Here is a 19,158-nt window from a genome sequence, read left to right as displayed (position 1 = left end):
AAAGTGGGTGCGTGATGCTCGAATGGCCAGTGGACTCATAGCTATGACCTTGGACGCCATCTCGGAGGTCTCGAACTCGATCTGATAGTAACCCGTCCGAGAATCTGGACATCCAAGATCTTGCCCACCTCTGCGAGAAGGCGGGCCAGGGGAAGGTCTCGCAGCTCTCCTCTGCTAGGTCGGGTGCCGAGAATCTTGCAGATGACCGAAGTCGCCTGCAATCGCTCTACCTCTGCAGCAAGGCTCGCTTGCTCTGTCTCGGCGAGAGAGCAAGTCGAACGGTGGGCTCAGCGGGGTCGGGCGAGGGGGCTTCTGGCGAGTCCCTCTGTGGCGAAGCTGGAGCCTCCATCTGTGTCTACTGCTGTGTCGTAAGAAGATGACGATGGGAAGATGTTGCAATCCGGCACAGAAAGCCCCAAGAATGAAAGTGAATGGGCTGAGTTGCAGGGATGTCGGGGTGGGAACCAGGCGGGCGAGCAGACGGGGGGGGGGGGGGGGGGGGGGGGGGGGGGGGCCAGTGGGCTGAGGCAAATGGGAGCGCTGGCGGCAGCTGGAGGGGGTGACTGGGGTGGCAAGGCAGGAGGGCAGCGCAGGGCAGGCAACGGGCGACAGAGGCGGGCGGGTAGCCAACGCGGGGGCAAGCTGCGCTGTCAGGCAGCGAGGCAGCAAGGGCAGTGGGCAGCACTGGGGGGGGGAGATGGCGTGCGAAGCAGCAGTAGCAAGCCCCGTGTACTCAGATTGATAATTTCAATTTTCTCCAAATTTTGTAGGCTTGATCCTTGATACTCAAATTGCATGGCCACATACCAAAATTCCATTTTTGACCACTTTTAAGGCGGTTTACGCATCACCGCATATCGAGCGTCGCAAATAGATAGTTACCCCACGTGTCAAACTTTCGGGGCGAGATGAGTATATTAACACTTCCCACTTGCATTATTTACATTCTAGAAAGCTCAAAAGCATACCCTAGAGCCAAAAGAAGCCACCTAGCACCACATTCAAGGCTCCGACACCCTATCTAGATATGTACATGTGCGTGACTGCCGACACACAAACCTGACTATGTACAATGTGCGTGATTGCCGACACGCAAACTTGTCCATGTACAAATGCGTGATTGCCGACACGCAAACCTGATTATTTAGGTATGTACATGTGCGTGACTGCCGACTCGCAAACCTGATTATGTACAATGTATACATGGTCCATCATATTTCAAACCCAATATCACATTGGCAAAGCTTCCAAATGCATGCATTTACACTTATTTGTACATATGTCTGTGCAAATATCCACTACTATGTACATACCAAAAGTAGCTTATCAACGTCAATACACTTATATGAGCACATTTTACACTTGCTTCAGCATGCCAAAATGAGTGTTAGTTGTGTCCTTAAATTGATGCAGTGCGCACTTTTCTTTAAGGGTGAATCTTGGCTTATCCTGGATTCATCTAGAGAAAAATTGTAAATTTGGAGTGGGAGATGATTGATGTCAATACGATTATGGGAGCGCATTTAACACCTTCAGCATGTCCAAAAGAGTGTAAATTGTGTCCTAAAATTGATGCATATTAGATGATAATCCCACTTTGCTTGCTACAACCAAGCCTACCTACTGCGTAGGCAGTGTTCCTTTGTAAAACTTAAGAACTTTCTGACTTTTTATGCCACTCTCTTAATTGAATGTGGCTCAAAAAATCCAGTGGATTTACTCATCATATCCAAGTGGATTTACCGGCCTAGGCAAATTGGTTCTGATAAGCCGATCATCAACAATGTGAAGCGTAGAAACAAAGCAAACAGAAAGACACTTTTTGAATAAGGCTTAGAAGCGTTTGTGGTCTCATTTCTTGTTGAAGTGCCTGTCAAAAGTTAATGACATGGCATGCCTAACTGAGGAAGTGGCAGAGAGGACAAGGGGCTAGAGAACCAAGAAGAACTGTGAAGATTTGGCCATGGGGCCTAAGGCGGTTAGGGTTTTAAAAACTAACCCCTACCAACTTATGGAGCATCGGCCGAGGGGCTTAAACCCTAAAACTCAAAAGCTTTAGCTCTGGGGCTGATTTTTGCATTTTGCGGTGACATGCTGATGTAGCAGGCTATAAGATTTCCGTGAATTGTGCTGGATGGTTTGTTTAGCTTTTCGCGAGGGCTTTTGAGAGCAGATGCTATTGGGTGCAAGAGCTCTTAGAAATGATGCTTTTGGGGCTCTGCTTTTGGGCATCCCTTGTACTGTTTTTAAGGACCCTTGGGGCCTCACTCTAGAGATCATCTAGATGTAGTCTTGGAGAATAGGACACTCGGGAGTTGTACCTTTACGAAGCAATAATAAAGAAATACCGAAAGGGGTGCCAGTGTTTGGGGTTGGTACATCTTGGCTTGGAACTCCGCGTGCCATGTTGACACTCTCTCTCTCTCTCTCTCTCTCTCTCTCTCTAGTCAAGTTCAGTTATTTGGAGATTTAGTTTGTGTGTTGTAGTAGATCTTTGGCTTGGAGTTCCAAGTCTATTACAGTGGTATTAGAGCTCATGACGATTCTTCTTCTACGAAGGCTTCGATCCTTTCAGCACAGATGGGTTCCCGCAGAGAATCTAACAGAGACGACACCCCTCCGACCTTTGGTCTGCGGGGAGATGAAGAAAAGATGAGTCCCAGCATGGGAACATAAGAAATTAACAGAGATTTTGGCAAATTTACGGTGGGGAATCTCGACAGAGCGGAGTACAAACGTCAACTACAGGTTGACACGTGTGTGAAAAGATCGATCAAGTACTCCAAAGACTCGAAATATGTGGATGCCCTAGAGAATTACTTGCTTGATGAGATTCACGGGAGATGGCGAGAGGGTGTCGATTCTCCTCTGAAGATGGTAGTGATGCAGAAAGAAAAGCAGAGTAGAGAAAATCAGAAACTGTATTCGCAGAAAGAGTTTGACAAAGTTATTGAAAAGAAGACAAATGGCTGATACAAAGCTTAAAGCACTCTTGGAAGAAGAAGAAATCAACGGGTTTCCTCGGTTATTTTGGCAAGAAGTTGACTTTCGAGGTGGTAAGCAAATCCAAGAAGCATGTTCATTCCAGTATGATCGAAATTCTTCTTCGTCTTCAAAGAGTTTGGACAATTCATCGTCCCCCTAGTTCTAGAGAGGATGAGAAAAGCGGAAGAAGCGGAGAAAAAGCAAGAAAAACAGAAATTTGAAAAAGTCAAGAAGGCAAAGGGAGCCATCTAGCAGTTTAGAGGAGGAGACCGCATCCCCTACTGATAGTTGAGACAGCGATAAAAAGAACAAGAAGACCAAGGAGTTCAAGAGTAAATTACAGCCTGCTGTGTATTTTTGCAGGTTTAGGGTTTTGACCCTAATTGATTTCTAATACCCCAAGGAGCTTCAGGGAAGCGAGGGTATCATTGTAAGGTGATTTGGTGCATTTTCGGGGCAGAAAACAGAGAATTAAGCGTGCTGCAGATTCTTGCCAGGTTTGCGAAAGTGCTCGAATGCGCCGGGAAAGTCACCTTTACATGGGGTTTTGTCTGTGAAGCCTCCTATGGCGGTTATGCTGCCGAAATCGAGATAGAGTAGGTCATTTTTAGCCCGGTAAAAGCGGGACAGCTCGTAGGAACTTGCAGGTCTTCCCTCAAGTTTTATACGAATAAAGAAATACCGAAAGGGGCGCCAGTCTTTGGGGCCTACAGGGTGTCACTGTCTGCTTGGAAGCACTTTAGCTCCCAGGCCGTGCTTTGTTTGAAGTGTTAATTCTAGTCACCGGTTTCCGGCAAACTTACAAAAACTTGTACACATGCTTTTGCTCAATTTTTTCTTTTCTTGGCAATGGGAGGGGGGGGGGGGGGGATCTTGCTTGTATGACACCAATATGCTTCTACGACCTAAGGATTTGATATCAACTTGTGATATCATTAAGAAGTGCAATTAAGGACTCTGTTGTGTAATTGTGATGCTTTCTGAGCCTTAGAATTTCTAGAGGACTTCTCTAACTTCTTACCATGGTTTTCAGGATGTTTGAAGTCCGCTGTCTACACATTCCTATCACTGATCGCACTCCTATTGAAGGTGGAGAGTTTTCAGCTTTTATATTTTGTATTATTAGTTAACCATGTTTGCATTTGAATAAGTCATAAGCAGTTTTGTTTCTAGTAATCAGTTTTGCATTTGGAGCAAGTCTCCTTTTTTAATTTGAAGCAAGGTGGGTGTTGAAGAATTGAGCCTTTTCAAGGTTTGGAATTAAAAGTGCAAATAACTTGTATATTAGCTGTGTGTTTCAGATAGATTAGATTATGTACAGAAGTTCAGCTTTTATAAGAGCCAAAAAAATGTAGTTTCTTTTTGACTCCTTCCCTGGATTCTTTTGTATGCTCCCTTTTTCCAATAATTTCGTCTAGCCAAGAGTCAAAGGTTACAAGTTTAGGATTTCTTATGCCATAGACACATTAGCATAAAGCAAGTGCAAGTATTTACTAAAGTTGATGACTTATTGCTTTGGATGTATTGCCAGGATCTGTTTGCCTTTTGAGTTGGTTATCTAGACTTTTGATTGGATATTTTATTTGACTTTTGTCTTTGCGGCGTCCACCATAAGGGTATTGATGCATGTCACCATCTGCAACATCAATGAGTCTCCATGTTGTGTTAGGGGAACATTATTAGTAGTGTGTTTTTTATGCTTGAAGGTGGCATGGAGAACTTAAAGAGCTGTGTGCAAGTTTGGAATGATAACTGTCCAGCTGAAGTGATAAAAGCTTTAACCATTGCCGGATCTCAGTCATTCTAGTTAATTGTGCATATTCTTTTTCGAGAGGGCTTAGAACTTAGCCTCTTGGCTTATTATGCAAGCTTGTGGCACGGAATTTTTTGCAAGGAAGAGATGGCTTAAGTATTTAACACTATAATTTGTCATAACGCAAGCAATAGTGTGGAGATCAAGTTACAACTTTCTAGTGACTTCGCAGTTTGTTGAACTGTGTGAGTTGGTAATATTCCTTACTGTCATTTGTTAATTTGGAGAGAGGGAAGATGAAGGCTTTTATGAGTAATCATGCCCTTATTTATGCTTAAATAAGATGGATTGAGTATCTTCCATTCAATATTTGGACTTCCCTTAATTGTAAAGTCTAGTGAAGGAGGATTGCCACAATGTTGAGACTACTTTTACCAAGTTCTGTTGTATTTCTATGCACATGCCATTCAATCAATCAAACAGGGCATTTTCATGTCATTTCAAGTTCTTATTGTCAATTTTTTAGGTCTCAGCAAGCTGGTGGAAAATGTTCTAAGAGAAGAATCATACAAGACACCTTCCAAGCCTATCTATCTAGTTGGGGATTCACTTGGTGGAGCCCTTGCTCTAGCAATTGCTGCTCGAAACCCAAAAATGGATCTTGTGCTTGTTTTAGCGAATCCTTGTAAGTAGCTGTGTTTCTCACTCTTTAGAACTGCTCACAGATTTTTTTATTTCTTTCATATGAAAATGGTTCTGATTATCTTTTTTGTTGTATGAAAGATGAATGAGAGAATGAGATGATGGTCTTTCTTGTTGTTGTTGTTGTTGTGTGCGTCTCTCTCTCTCTCTATATATATATTATATATATATATATATAGATAGATAGATAGATAGATAGATAGATAGAGAGAGAGAGATGATATGATATGATATATTAACGTCTACTAAAGGCCAAAATGACCTATGAGACCAAACTAATTACAATGGTGAGTCTATTAACAAGTCTGGTACAAACAAAGAAAACTACAAACTAGAAACTGAGATAGGAGTGCTACCGACTCCTATGGGTGGCTGGTAAGCTGAGCAATGGTATAATGCGACAAAGGTACAAAGTGGGGATAAGTGTCACCATGATACAATATAGCAGTAACATGAAGCCTATCCTGATCGACACTTTGGGTGTCGTGCTAGAATCCTGTGGATCCTCTGCCGCAATCTCCGTCGGTGCTGCGTGGCTCCCCTCCTCAGTCGTGGTCGTCTCGATCTCCCCAAGTCTAAAGCTCGGTCAATGAGAGTACCACTGGTGTGTGTATGGGTGGGAACCGAGCTCTGTGGTGGTGGTGGCCCCTTTGCCTCTGTGGTACTCGGACTGAAGAAATCGGAAATGCGTCTCTGGGACTGTCTCTGTCTATGTCCTCTCTATAAAGAGTCTCTATGTCTCTGTATCTCAAGTAGAAATAATCCGAGACATCTCTGATCCTGATATCTCATGACTCTATCTAACGAGTCAAAGCCATCTCTAAATAACAGTGAAAGCGTCCCCGAATCTCATAGTAGACTGTGCAGTGACATATGAGTGAAACTCTGTCTCTGGCTCTGCATGGCATAATTGACATATCCTCTTGTCTGCTGGTACGCCTCTGAATCTACCTGTCTCAATCCCAAGCTGGCGTGAAGATGTGCGTATCTGGCCTATGGCACATCGTAACCCATGAGATAGATGTGTGTCCATGTAGCTGGGCCGTGTGACGAAGCCGTCTATCGTGAGTTGGAGAAGATGCTCTCTATAGAAAGCCCTCTTCGTACCCAACTCCCGTGATGGCTCTATCCATGTCCTCCTGGTATCAAGTTGGATAAAATCCTACCAAATGAGTCTAGTAATCTCCATCCGAGAGAGAGAGAGAGAGAGAGAGAGAGAGAGAGAGAGAGAGAGAGAGAGAGAGAGAGAGAGAGAGAGAGAGAGAGAAATGAAATGAAATGTTATATTAATGTCTTCAAAAGGCCAAAGTGACCTATGAGACCAGAAAGTTACAATGTGGTGGATCTGATACAAAGTCAGAGTAACAAGATGACAAAATAAAATACTATGGAATTCTAAACTGCTAGGTGTGGAGTCTGGACTAAGCAGCTAAACAGCTAGCTAGGATAGCTAGATCACAGGATATCCAGCATCGGTCCGCTGGCGGATCTCATCAATCTCCTCCATGGTCAGTAGTCTGACCGGGCGTCGTGCATGTCGAGCCAAAGTGACCCGAATCCTCTCATGCAGCCTCCGTCGATGTTGTGTAGTCCTCCGTAGTCGTGGGTGTCTGGATCTCCCCAGCTCAGTCGCTCGGTCGATCAGTATGCCTCTGGTGTAAAGCGACCAGCTCTGTTGTGGTAGTAACTCCTCCGGGTGTTCAGTGGCAGCTCTAAAGAAATCTGTCATCTGTCTCTGCGAATGGCTAGCCTCTCTTCTCATCAGGCTCTCTCTGTGTCTGCGCAGCCCGAGCAAAACAAACCTAGGCATCTCTGATCCTCGTACTACATGACTCTAGAGAATGGTCCAAAGCCCTCTCTGAACAAGCAGTGGAAGCGGCCTCGTATCTCGTAGTAGACAGGGCAGTGGCATGTGTAGTGCAACTTTGTCTTAGGCTCGACATACGGGGCATGTCCCGGCCTCTGTTGGTACTCCGCTGTATCTCCCAGTCTCGATCCGCAGCTGGTGTGAAGATGTGCGTATCTGGCCAATGGCACATCGTATCCCATGAGACAAGTGGGTGTCCATGTATCTGGGCCTCGTCACAAAACCATCCTCCGTAAGCTGGAGGAGATACTCTATGTATAAAGCCATCTTCGTGCCCAACTCCTGTGTTGGCTGTATCCATGTCCTCCTGGTGTCTAGCTGAGTCAAGTCCTAGCGAATGAGCCTGGTGATCTCGGACTGTGTAAGAGTCAGAGAGGACGCATCCAGTGAGTACTGGAAGGGAGGCAATCTGTCTATGTTGAACCCATGCGCCTGAAACCATGATGTCATCTCCCCATACCAACATGCTGTATCTCCTTGCATGGCTAACTGTCGAGAGGACTCAAGTGCAAGGCGTGCATATCTGTCTTTGGGAATTTCCCACATGCGGTGTATGAAGGAGACAGACCTGGTGAGCGCCTCAACCACTAGTGGGGGGGCAGCTAGCTCTGCTCGTACAATAACACGTGGTACTGAAGCCTTGGCTCTAATGAGCGGCGAGATCATAGAGACCAAGGATTCTCCATGTCCCCCCATCCATCATTGCGTCCTGTCCTCCCGTGATGATCCAGTGAAGGTTCCCAAATCTCAGCTCCATAAAGCAATGCAGAAGCCACCAAAGTGTCAAAGAGCCAGAGCTTCGTCCGAGGCTTCTGAAACTGAACCTGTGAACTCATCCTTTCCAATCTACCCAATGTTGCATGGGCTGTGGTCAATCTAGTCTCTGCTGCCCTCCTCAATGAAAATGCTGGCCCACTAAAAACCACTCCAAGGTAAGTGTAAGCATCTGTATACTCCACCTTCTCCTGTCCGTATGTGAGGGCGGGCACTGACCTCCTGATCCACTGTGGGGTGGTATTAAATACCATTACCTTGGTTTTACCAAGGTTGACGGACAAACCACTTTCGTGGGCAAACCTATACAAAGCATCCAAGTGACGTTGCATCCCCTCCGGAGAGTCGGAGATCAACACAATATCATCAGCATATAACAATAGTGGAATCCATGTCCTTGCCAGCTCTGCACCTCTATCACCATCTCTCTCAATGTAGTCAGAAACCTCATCTACATACATACCAAATAGAGTAGGAGAGAGTGGGCAGCCCTGCTTCACCCCAATAGTGGAGTAAACCGGTGTGGATAGACCCTTTGGGGTGCGTACATCCCCCACTACTGACCTGTATAAAGCCATGACCCCCCAAATGAGCTCTGTGGGTACTCCCATCTGCTGTAATCTGCGCATCAATCTAGCTCTGGGCACTGTGTCAAATGCTTTGCGGAAATCCACAAAGCTACAATAGATCCGTCTCCCACACGATCTGCCCTCCTCAATGATGGCTCTGAGTGTCAAGATATGGTCAAGAGTAGAAAAACCGCTCCTGAAACCTGCTTGCTCGGCTGCATGTATTCCCCCCGCTCTGCCCATCTGCTCAACTGCTGAAGGGGATCGGGGAGCACCACAGACGGAGAGTGAGAGAGAGAGAAGGAGACACACACACGGATATGGGTGGGGAGACTCAAAGAGTGAGCAGCCCCCTATACACTTATGCTATGTATAAGGTATACAAGTCAGTGGGCGCCCAGACTCTGGGCGGTCGGGCAAGGCACAGGTGCCTATACCCCAACAACCTCCCACTTAAAGGCGACTGTGCCTTTAAGCAAGAGAACCTAGTCTAAAGACTACAAAAGGCGAGAGAAAACCGCTCTCAACCGATGCCCACTGGCTGGCTGTGATCGTGTGCATCCGGCTGTCCTGCTCCCATGTAAGTCCATAAACCACCAGACGTACCGCACACGTACTGCAAGTATGTACACAATACCTGCATATCTCCCTCGTGCACTATGCCATCATCAGTCAACAAACGACTGACAACCCCAACTGCAAATGCTTCCACTGCAGCTGCGATATCCGGTCTCAAGATCAGCATCTCATACATGAGACCACCGAATGCTGATGCAATGCTAGCGGGCCCTGCTAGCTCTACGGAGCATGCATCAACATATATATCCCTGGCAATAGGCATCTCTGACTGACAAGGCGTGTCAGCCACATGCATCTTCTGACTGTCCACAAAAGACGCATCAACCTGTCGTGCAACCTCAGAGCAAACCAGCTGCTCTAGGTGTCTGCTGGAAGACATATCCTGCACAACTATATCCCCATGCTCACTGTCGAGCATAGAAAGGAATGACTGCAGAATCGTTGACATCTCAGTCTCCTTTGCAATCATCCACTGCAAACACTCAATCTGCTGTGACTCACTAGAGCTCTCATGCTCTAACTCCGTATGCATAGACTCTTGCACAACCTCCTCCTGGCGTGACTCACTAGAGCAAGACCGCTCTACCTGTCTATCCTGCATAGAAGTATCTCGCACAACTGACTCTCTGCTTTGCTCAGTTACTAGCAAAGCATGCATGTCTGACTCTGTCACCTCTCTGTGTGACTGCTCAAGTCGTGCACCAATTGTGTGCACAACGAGCTCACTACTCTGCACTCCATGCAAAGTACCCTGCAACCCATGAGCAAAAGAGACTCGCCTGCTCTCTCGCTCTCTACCTGGCTGCGTGATCACAGAGACAACACCGTCTCTCTCGTGATCCACATGCAATGGGTAACCTGTACCACTCCTGGCACCTCTCGCAATCACTAGCGAACCCAAATGCATCACAAAATCTCGCTCTCGTAGCGAAATCTGACATCCACTATCCCGTAACTGTCTGACTGAGATCAAATCCCGTCTCAGATCTGGCACATAACGCACATAACGCAGGGTAAATCTCATACCATTGGGCAAGGACAAAGATACGTCTCCTGCACCCTCAATGTCATACACAACACCATCAGCCATGTGCACACAACCAAGTCTCCCACTAGAAAACGTGCTAAACCACTCACGATGCGACGTGACATGGAAAGTAGCATCTGAATCTAATAACCAATGTGAAGACAATGTGCAATCCGATATGTAATCTATAGACATAAGATCGTCTGAAGACAAGCTAGATGTAAATGTGACATCGCCGTCACAAGCATACTCAGTAACCACCGTACTGATCTCACTAGCATCTGTCATGCCCAAATCTGCATCACGCATCTGTCGCCTCCGTTGTCTCAAACGCCTGAAACATCGACGCCTAATGTGCCCTCTATGTCCACAATGCCAACATGTCAAGTCTCTATGCCGTCGAGACTTGCGTGTGGGATCAATCTCTCCCATGGATAAATCCTTCCGTGGTTTATCGGCGAAGCCCAATTCTATGCGTGATGATGATTGGCAGGATCTTGATGAGTTAGCCATGTCTACGATATACCAATTGAAGGGGATCGGGGAGCACCACAGACGGAGAGTGAGAGAGAGAGAAGGAGACACACACACGGATATGGGTGGGGAGACTGAAAGAGTGAGCAGCCCCCTATACACTTATGCTATGTATAAGGCATACAAGTCAGTGGGCGCCTAGACTCTGGGCGGTCGGGCAAGGCACAGGCGCCTATACCCCAACAACTGCTGCTCAAGAATAGATGCGTACAACCGTGCCAATGTTTGTCCAATCATGATAGTGCGATAGTTCCGAGGCTCCACACACACACACACACACACACACACACACACACACACAGAGAGAGAGAGAGAGAGAGAGAGAGAGAGAGAGAGAGAGAGAGAGAGAGAGAGAGAGATGAAATGTTATATTAACGTCTTCAAAAGGCCAAAGTGACCTATGAGACCAGAAAGTTACGATGTGGTGGATCTGATACAAAGTCAGAGTTAGGGTAACAAGATGACAACAATGACAAAAATGAAATGACAAATGTCACAATAAATTACTATGGAATCCTAAACTACTAGGTGTGAACAACAGCTAGCTAGGATAGCTAGATCACAAGAGATCCAGCATCGGTCGCTGGCGGATCTCATCAATCTCCTCCATGGTCAATAGTCTGACTGGGCGTCGTGCATGTCGAGCCAAAGTGAACCAAATCCTCTGATGCAGCCTCCGTCGATGCTGTGTAGTCCTCCGCAGTCGTGGGCGTCTAGATCTTCCAAGCTCAGTCGCTCGGTCGATCAGTGTGCCTTTGGTGTGAGACGACGAGCTCTGCTGTGGTAGTAACTCCTCCGGGTGTCCAGTGGCAGCTCTAAAGAAATCTGTGATCTGTCTTTGGGACTGGCTAGCCTCTCCTCTCATCAGGCTCTCTCTGTGTCTGCGTAGCTCGAGCAAAAACAAACCCAAGAATCTCTGATCCTCGTACTGCATGACTCTGGAGAATGGTCCAAAGCCCTCTCTGAACAAGCAATGGAAGCAGCCTCGTATCTCGTAGTAGACGGGGCAATGGCATGTGTAGTGCAACTCTGTCTCAGGCTCGATGTGACACAGGGGACATGTCCTGGCCTCTGCTGGTACTCCGCTGTATCTCCCAGTCTCGATTCGCAGCTGGTGTGAAGATGTACGTATCTGGCCGATAGTACATCGTATCCCATGAGACAAGTGGGTGTCCATGTATCTTGGCCTCGTCACAAAGCCATCAACCGTAAGCTGGAGGAGATGCTCTCTGTAGAAAGCCATCTTTGTGCCCAGCTCCTGTGTTGGCTGTATCCATGTCCTCCTGGTGTCTAGCTGAGTCAAGTCCTGGCGGATGAGCCTGGTGATCTCGGACTGTGTAAGAGTCAGAGAGGGTGCATCCAGTGAGTACTGGAAGGGAGGCAATCTGTCTATGCTGAACCCATGCGCCTGAAACCATGATGTCATCTCCCCATACCAGCATGCTGTATCTCCCTGCATGGCTAACTGTCGAGAGGACTCAAGTGCAAGGCGGGCATATCTGTCTCTGGGAAGTTCCCACATGCGGTGTATGAAGGAGACCGATCTGGTGAGCGCCTCAACCACTAGTGGGGGGGCAGCTAGCTCTGCTCGAACAATAGCACGTGGTACTGAGGCCTTGGCTCTAATGAGCCGCGAGATCATAGAGACCAGAGGCTTCCCCATGTCCCCCCATCCATCACTGCGGCCTGTCCTCCCGTGATGATCTAATGAAGGTCCCCAGATCTCAGCTCCATAAAGTAATGCAGAAGCCACCAGAGTGTCAAAGAGCCAGAGCTTCGTCCTAGGCTCCTGAAACTGAACCTGTGAACTCATCCTTTCCAATCTACCCAATGCTGCATGGGCTCTGGTCAGTCTAGTCTGTGCTGCCCTCCTCAATGAAAATGCTGGCCCACTAAAAACCACTCCGAGGTAAGTGTACGCATCTGTATACTCCACAATCTCCTGGCCGTATGTGAATGTTGCTGCTGACCTCCTGATCCACTGTGGGGTGGTATTAAATACCATGACCTTGGTTTTACCAAGGTTGACGGACAAACCACATTCCTGAGCAAACCTATTCAAAGCATCCAAGTGACGTTGCATCCCCTCCGGAGAGTCGGAGATCAACACAATATCATCAGCATATAACAATAATGGAATCCATGTCCCTGCGAGCTGTGCACCTCTATCACCATCTCTCTCAATGTAGTCAGAAACCTCATCCACATACATACCAAATAGAGTAGGAGAGAGCGGGCAGCCCTGCTTCACCCCAATAGTGGAGTGAATCGGTGTGGATAGACCTTCTGAGGTGCGTACTTGCCCCACTACTGACCTGTATAATGCCATGACCCCCCAAATGAGCTTTGTGGGTACTCCCATCTGCTGTAATCTGCGCATCAATCTAGCTCTAGGCACTGTGTCAAATGCTTTGCGGAAATCCGCAAAGCTACAATAGATCCGTCTCCCACGCGATCTACCCTCCTCAATGATGGCTCTGAGTGTCAAGATATGGTCAAGAGTAGAAAAACCCCTCCTGAACCCTGCCTGCCCGGCTACGCGTATCCCCTCCTTCTCTGCCCATCTACTCAGCTGCTGCTCAAGAATAGATGCGTACAACCGTGCCAATGTGTGTCCAATCATGATAGTGCGATAATTCCCAGGCTCCATAGGGTCTCCCGACTTGAAGATAGGTACAATAGTAGATAGGCTCCAAATATCAGGCAAGCCCTCACCCATGGCACGGTTAAACATCACTGCTAGAAGCTCTGCTAGTAGATCTCTGGCATGTATGAAATGCTCAGCCACTAAACCATCATGATCGTAAGATCTCCCAGTCCTCATCCTGTCAATGGCCTTCCTCACCATCTCCGCGGTGAAAAAAGCACATGTGTGTGGGCATGGATCGAGAGGGTCGGGAAGGGGGGGCTGCTCAAGAACTGTGTACAGAGATGATGCGTACTGGCCCCAGTCCTCTGTAGAGGTGATAGCGGGGGGGGGAGAGTGCTCCTGAAAGAGCCGCCATGCCTCACGTGAGTCGTGACTCAAGAACAGCTGATATAGATCCTGCTCTAGCCGAGCCAAAAATGCCCTTTTCTTCCGCCGCACTAGGCGTCGGAAGTCAATCTGTGACTGTCTGTGAGTGATGTCTCCCAAAAGCACCTCCCTCTGAAGTCTAGCTCTAGTGTCCCGGCATTCCTCATCATACCAACTGTTCTGGGGCATGCTCCCCGAACGACGTCTCTGCTCAGGCTGGGTATGTGGTTATGTCTCTGCTGCTGCATCATGTAGTGTCTGTGTCAATATAGTAGTAAGCTCCTCCAGAGGTCGCCTTGGCTCCTCTGTGCATAGGCGTCTGTAGATCCCATCTATGTATACAGAGTCTGTCTCCCGCGTGAAGGTGTAGCGAGTAGGGGCTGCTGTCCGTAGCCTGTGTGCTACACTAAACTGAAAAGAGATGGTCATTGACACAAGAGCATGATCCACTGCCACACCAACAGGTCTGGGTCCAATCGTGAGATCCTGGATACTAGAGATGAGGCTCGGCTATGCCATGACATAGTCCACTGTGCTGGCTCCATGTCTGTGTGGAAAGCATGTAAAACCCCCCTGAGGCGGGAAATCTCTGTAGGCCATTCAAGATGGCCAATCCATGTGGAGTCCCCATGTCTATCAAGTGTCGTCCATACTCAGTGTGTTCTCCATCTTGTGATAGTCTGGATAGGCCTATCTCTGCAGCATCTAGAGCATCTCCTCTGAAGTATCATAAAATACTGTCTGATGATGGGCAGTCCTAGCATTGAAATCCCCTAGAATGATGTTGTCGCCATCTCTAGAGAACTCCCATATGTCATCATCCAAAATAGAGAAAGGGGACTGTCCTTTGGGTGGTGCATACACTGACGTGCTCGGGGGAAAGTAGCAAATAGCAATGTAAAGATATCTGTCTGTCTCTGCTCTCAGTCTCACCCACATGTACCTAGCTTGCTCATCTCTGCGGGCTATATGTATCAATGGCTACAACTCCTCCCTAAATAACACTGCCACTCCTCCTGATCCCCGCCCTCTGTGCTCTGATCGTGTCTCCTGTCTATAGGCAGTCTCCCATCTATATCCACTGATGTGAGGCATAGATTGCCCATGGGCCTGATGTGTCTCAGAGTAGAAGACGATGTCTCTTCCCCTGAAACTATCCTCAAAGGCACCCACATTAAGTCGCATAGATCCATTACAATTCCACGTGGCACCTTTGAGGGTGTTCCCACGGGTCTCGCACCGTCATGTGGAGCGCCGCTCTACAATCACAACCCGGCCATCTCTGTAGAAGGCCGTCTTTCCCTTCTCCCTTGCCGCTTGAATCTCTGGCATTACCTCTCTCATATGCGCAAGCTGTGTGCGAGTGAGGTCATCTCCAAGGAATATGCCCGTTTTCTTAAGTGTAGGACGCTTCTTCAAGAAGTCCTTCTTTGCCATCCATGGATGGGAAACGGATGATTAGAGCTCTCGCTTTTGAAGTCTCCCCATTGCCTTGTGTCTTCTTCCCCACCCTCCATGCCTTTGTATGAGTAGCTTCACTACCCACCATGCGGAGAAGTTCTTCAACTTCCCCTTCCACATCATCTCGGTCTTTTAGACCGGTTACTCTTATATGCAAAGTTCTAGTTTTCCTTCGTTGTTCTTCTTCTAGAGTCATGTTGATGATTGTAGGAGTGGGGACAGATGTGGTTTCTTTCCCTTTGCCTTTCTTAGCGACTTCTATCCACTTCTCGGCCTCATCTGCCTTTTTTTGCATCTTTGTGATCACATCCATCCACGAAGACGTCTTTACCATCTTTTGTTTCTCCTCCTCTTTGATCATCCGTACCTGCTCTTTGATGACCTTGATTTCCTCTACTACCGAAGGTTGGAATTCCCCCTCCTCTAGTCCACTGCTCGCTCTATCGGCAAGTTCTCGCTTGAGAGCTGAGACCTCTTCTATAAGTGCTTTGGAGTCCGCCTTAAGTGCTTGTAGCTCTGCGTGCAGGTCCTCTTTCTCTTTCTTCCACTGCGCGCCTTCGTTGAGAAACATTTAAAGAAGGTTGGCCTTCTCTTTCCACCATCCCTCCATATCTGCTTTCCAGTCTTTCATCTCCCTCTCCATTTGTGTAATCCGCTTGTTTGTAAGCACAAAAGTTGGCTTCGGATGGGGCTTACATACCGGCGAAGCAGTCATTACGTCCATCAAAAATAAAAAATACAATCTGCACTTCTGCCAAGTCAACCCACTATGTCCACATCACACATACATGCCTGTCCCGCATGATGCATACATGTGTGCTCCCCATATCAATCATACATTTTTGATTTTCTGCTTTTTTTTTTTCTCCCAATTTTTGCAATTTCCTTGGCCTGATGGAAGCTTGAGAAGTCAAAGAGGCGAAGCAGCCATTGGGTTGCGCATGTGGAAGCCGACAACTCTTGAGGTGATTCGAAGAGCATGGGCGAGGGCGAGTAAGGCGAGTCCAGTAGCACGGAAGGTATGATGCCCTGCTGAGAGAGAGAGAGAGAGAGAGAGAGAGAGAGAGAGAGAGAGAGAGAGAGAGAGAGAGAGAGAGAGAGATGAATGAAATGAAATGTTTTAACTTTTATTACATGTCTTCAGAAGGCCAAAATGACCTATGAGACCAAATTGATACAATCTTGGTAGATCTTATACAATGTCTGGGTACGAAGTAAAATAAAAGCTAAAATGAGAATCAATGTCCGAGCATGTCCGGCATCGGGCGTTGTCTGAGGATGTATTGCATTGGTCGCTGAAGAGTATCATCAATGTTTGTGCTGGTAAATAGTTGTACTAGACGTCTTCCATGCCGTGCTAGAATAGTCCTTATCGTTTGTTGGAGCCTCCATTGATGTCGTGGTGGCCCTTGTAGACGTGGGCGTTTGGCTCTTCGAAGCTCAATGGATCTGGCAGTCAACATACCTTTAGTAGAGGTGGACTTTGAAGTCTGCTGTGAAGCTTGGTCATCTGATTGCAGAGGCTCTGCTCTAAAGAAGTCAGTGATTTCCCTCTATGAATGTCTCCCACTATCTAATCTCCTCAAGAGACTCTCCTTATGTTTGCGTAGCTCTAGCAAAAACAACCCGAGGCATCTCTGATCCTGATATCTCATGACTCTAGCCAATGGTCCAAAGCCCTCTTTGAATAGATAGTGAAAGAGGCCTCGTATCTCATAGTACACTAAACAATGAGTTATGTGATGTAACTGTCTCTGGCTCTATATGACACAATTGGCAAATCCCGGCCTCTGCTAGTACTCTCCTAAATCTGCCTATCTCAATCTCTAGCTGGTGCAATGATGTGTGCATCTGACCGATAGCACATTGTATCCCATGGGATAAATGAGTGTCCATATAGGTAGGTCTGATCATATATTCATCCTCTGTGAGCTGAAGAAGATGCTCTCTGTAGAAAGCCATCTTCGTGCCAAGCTCTCTTGTCGGCTTTGTCTATGTCCACTTGGTGTCTAGTTGAATCAAATCGTGTTTGATGAGGCGGGTAATCTTGGTTCGTGTGAGGGACATGGATGGTGCATCCAGCGAGTATTGGAAGGGAGGTAGTCTGTCCATACTAAAGCCATGTACCTGAAACCATGATGGCATCTGTGCATACCAAGAAGATGTGTCTCCCTGCGAGGCAAGAGAAAGTTCAATGCGAGCGATCTTGGCCAAAAATAGCAGGTTTCGTGCGTGGGCGTAAAAGACGTGTCCAAATTGCTTACCAAGCGGGAAAATGAGGTTCAACATTAGATTTGAGCTGAAAGGGAATTTTCCACAAAAATAGGGATTTTTCCCAGCTCGTTTGGGCATTTTATAGACAAAAAGGGGCATTTTTGGGCTAAAAATGGCTAAAAAATGACCTTGAAATGGTCAAAATAAGCCTAAAAATAGTACAAAATGGCTCAAAATGCTACATCAATGATGGTGTTGTCGTTGCTCAAGCTGAGAGTGAACTTATAGAGCCAAGAATGAGTTCATTTGGGCATCTAAGCAAGGAGATACAACCATTACAATCCAGGGTGCTAGTGAAGTCCCGTGCTGCTTCCACTACGTATTTGAGGTTGTGAGGCTACCAATTAGGGTTTCCCCTCCTCAAATATTTAACTACTTGGGCTTCTCCAATGAAGTTCTGAAGCTTCCATGAAATGGTCACGATGAAGAATCGAAGCGTCAATTTAGGGTTTTTAACAGGTCGAAAGAGCACTGCACCTGTGTAATTGTGAGCGAGGCTGCACCTAATCTTCACACACACAAGAGTTTTGAGTTCATCCTTGTTATTTTCCAAAGTGAAGATTTCATGGCTGGAGTTTTGTTCTCTTTTTGGTGTGTTTCAAGCTTCAAATCTTCTACGACTTGATTGATTTTGCTTCAAATCCTCACAGTTAGAGGCCCGATGCTTTCCTACCGCATTGCGCACTTCTTAACAATGTGCATCTTCAAAGTCCTCATGCAAATATTCTTTGATAAGGGTCAAGGTATCCATAGCAAAGCTTTTCATGGCTTTCTGGTGCTTGTATATACACTGTTCAGCCGAATCCATGCGAAACTATCACTGTGCTTTCCACGCTGCTGTACAAATTCACACTGCAAGGTTTGACACAACCACACGCCTGATCTTCACACACAAGAGTTTTGAGTCGATCCTTGTTATTTCCCAAAGTGAAGATTTTATGGTTGGAGTTTTGTTCTTTTTTTAGTGTGTTTTTAGCTTCAAATCTTCTACAACTTGATTGATTTTGCTTCGAATCCTCATATTCAGAGGCCCGGTGTTTCCTATCCACACTGCGCACTTCTTGACAACGTGCATCTGCAAAGTCCTCATGCAAACATTCTTTGATAAGGGTCAAGGCATCCATAGCGGAGCTTTCCATGGCTTTCCGACGCTTTTATATACACTGTTCAGCCGAATCCATGCGAAACTATCACTGCGCTTTCCATTCTGCTGTACACATTCACACTGCAAGGTCTGACACAACCACGATACGTACTGATTCTGGCACACCACACACCTTTGCAATTTTTTTTTGATAAATTCACCTGGCAGGCCCCCCCCCCCCCCCCCCCCCCCCCCCCCCCCCCCCCCCCCCCCCCAAAACACACACACCCCTAAACAAAATGCAAGCTGTACAGGCCTGAAATTGAACTACACACAAAGGTAGGCTGTTGCTCTGAGGACCCACTGTCACAAAACAGCGAGTAGTACATACACATGCACACAGAAGCTGGCTGTACACAAACCCTGGGACCTGAAAACCCTGACGCGCTGATGTCCGATTGCGAAACTCTAGCGCGCAGGTGGCGAAATTGTGTGTGCAAAGCAGGTGCAGAGAGAACGGGGGTGATGGGGCT

At 47.1% G+C, this 19,158-nt stretch overlaps 1 protein-coding gene across 1 annotated transcript in view; it reads left to right on the top strand.

Annotated features, from left to right (window-relative positions):
- LOC147418229 (phytyl ester synthase 1, chloroplastic-like) overlaps positions 1 to 19,158 on the top strand; it is a 177,919-nt gene that overhangs the window by 33,397 nt on the left and 125,364 nt on the right. The window contains exons 3-4 of the mRNA XM_086506917.1: positions 4,019 to 4,074; positions 5,265 to 5,423. Of these exons, the coding sequence (XP_086363043.1) occupies positions 4,019 to 4,074; positions 5,265 to 5,423 (215 nt within the window). The remainder of the gene's footprint in view (positions 1 to 4,018; positions 4,075 to 5,264; positions 5,424 to 19,158) is intronic.

This window comes from Adiantum capillus-veneris, chromosome 30 (genome assembly GCF_014529385.1).
Source record: "Adiantum capillus-veneris isolate H3 chromosome 30, ASM1452938v2, whole genome shotgun sequence".
In the NCBI taxonomy this organism is placed as follows: domain Eukaryota; kingdom Viridiplantae; phylum Streptophyta; class Polypodiopsida; order Polypodiales; family Pteridaceae; genus Adiantum; species Adiantum capillus-veneris.
Note: the sequence above shows the minus strand (reverse complement) of the source record. Positions and strands in the feature narration are given on the sequence as shown.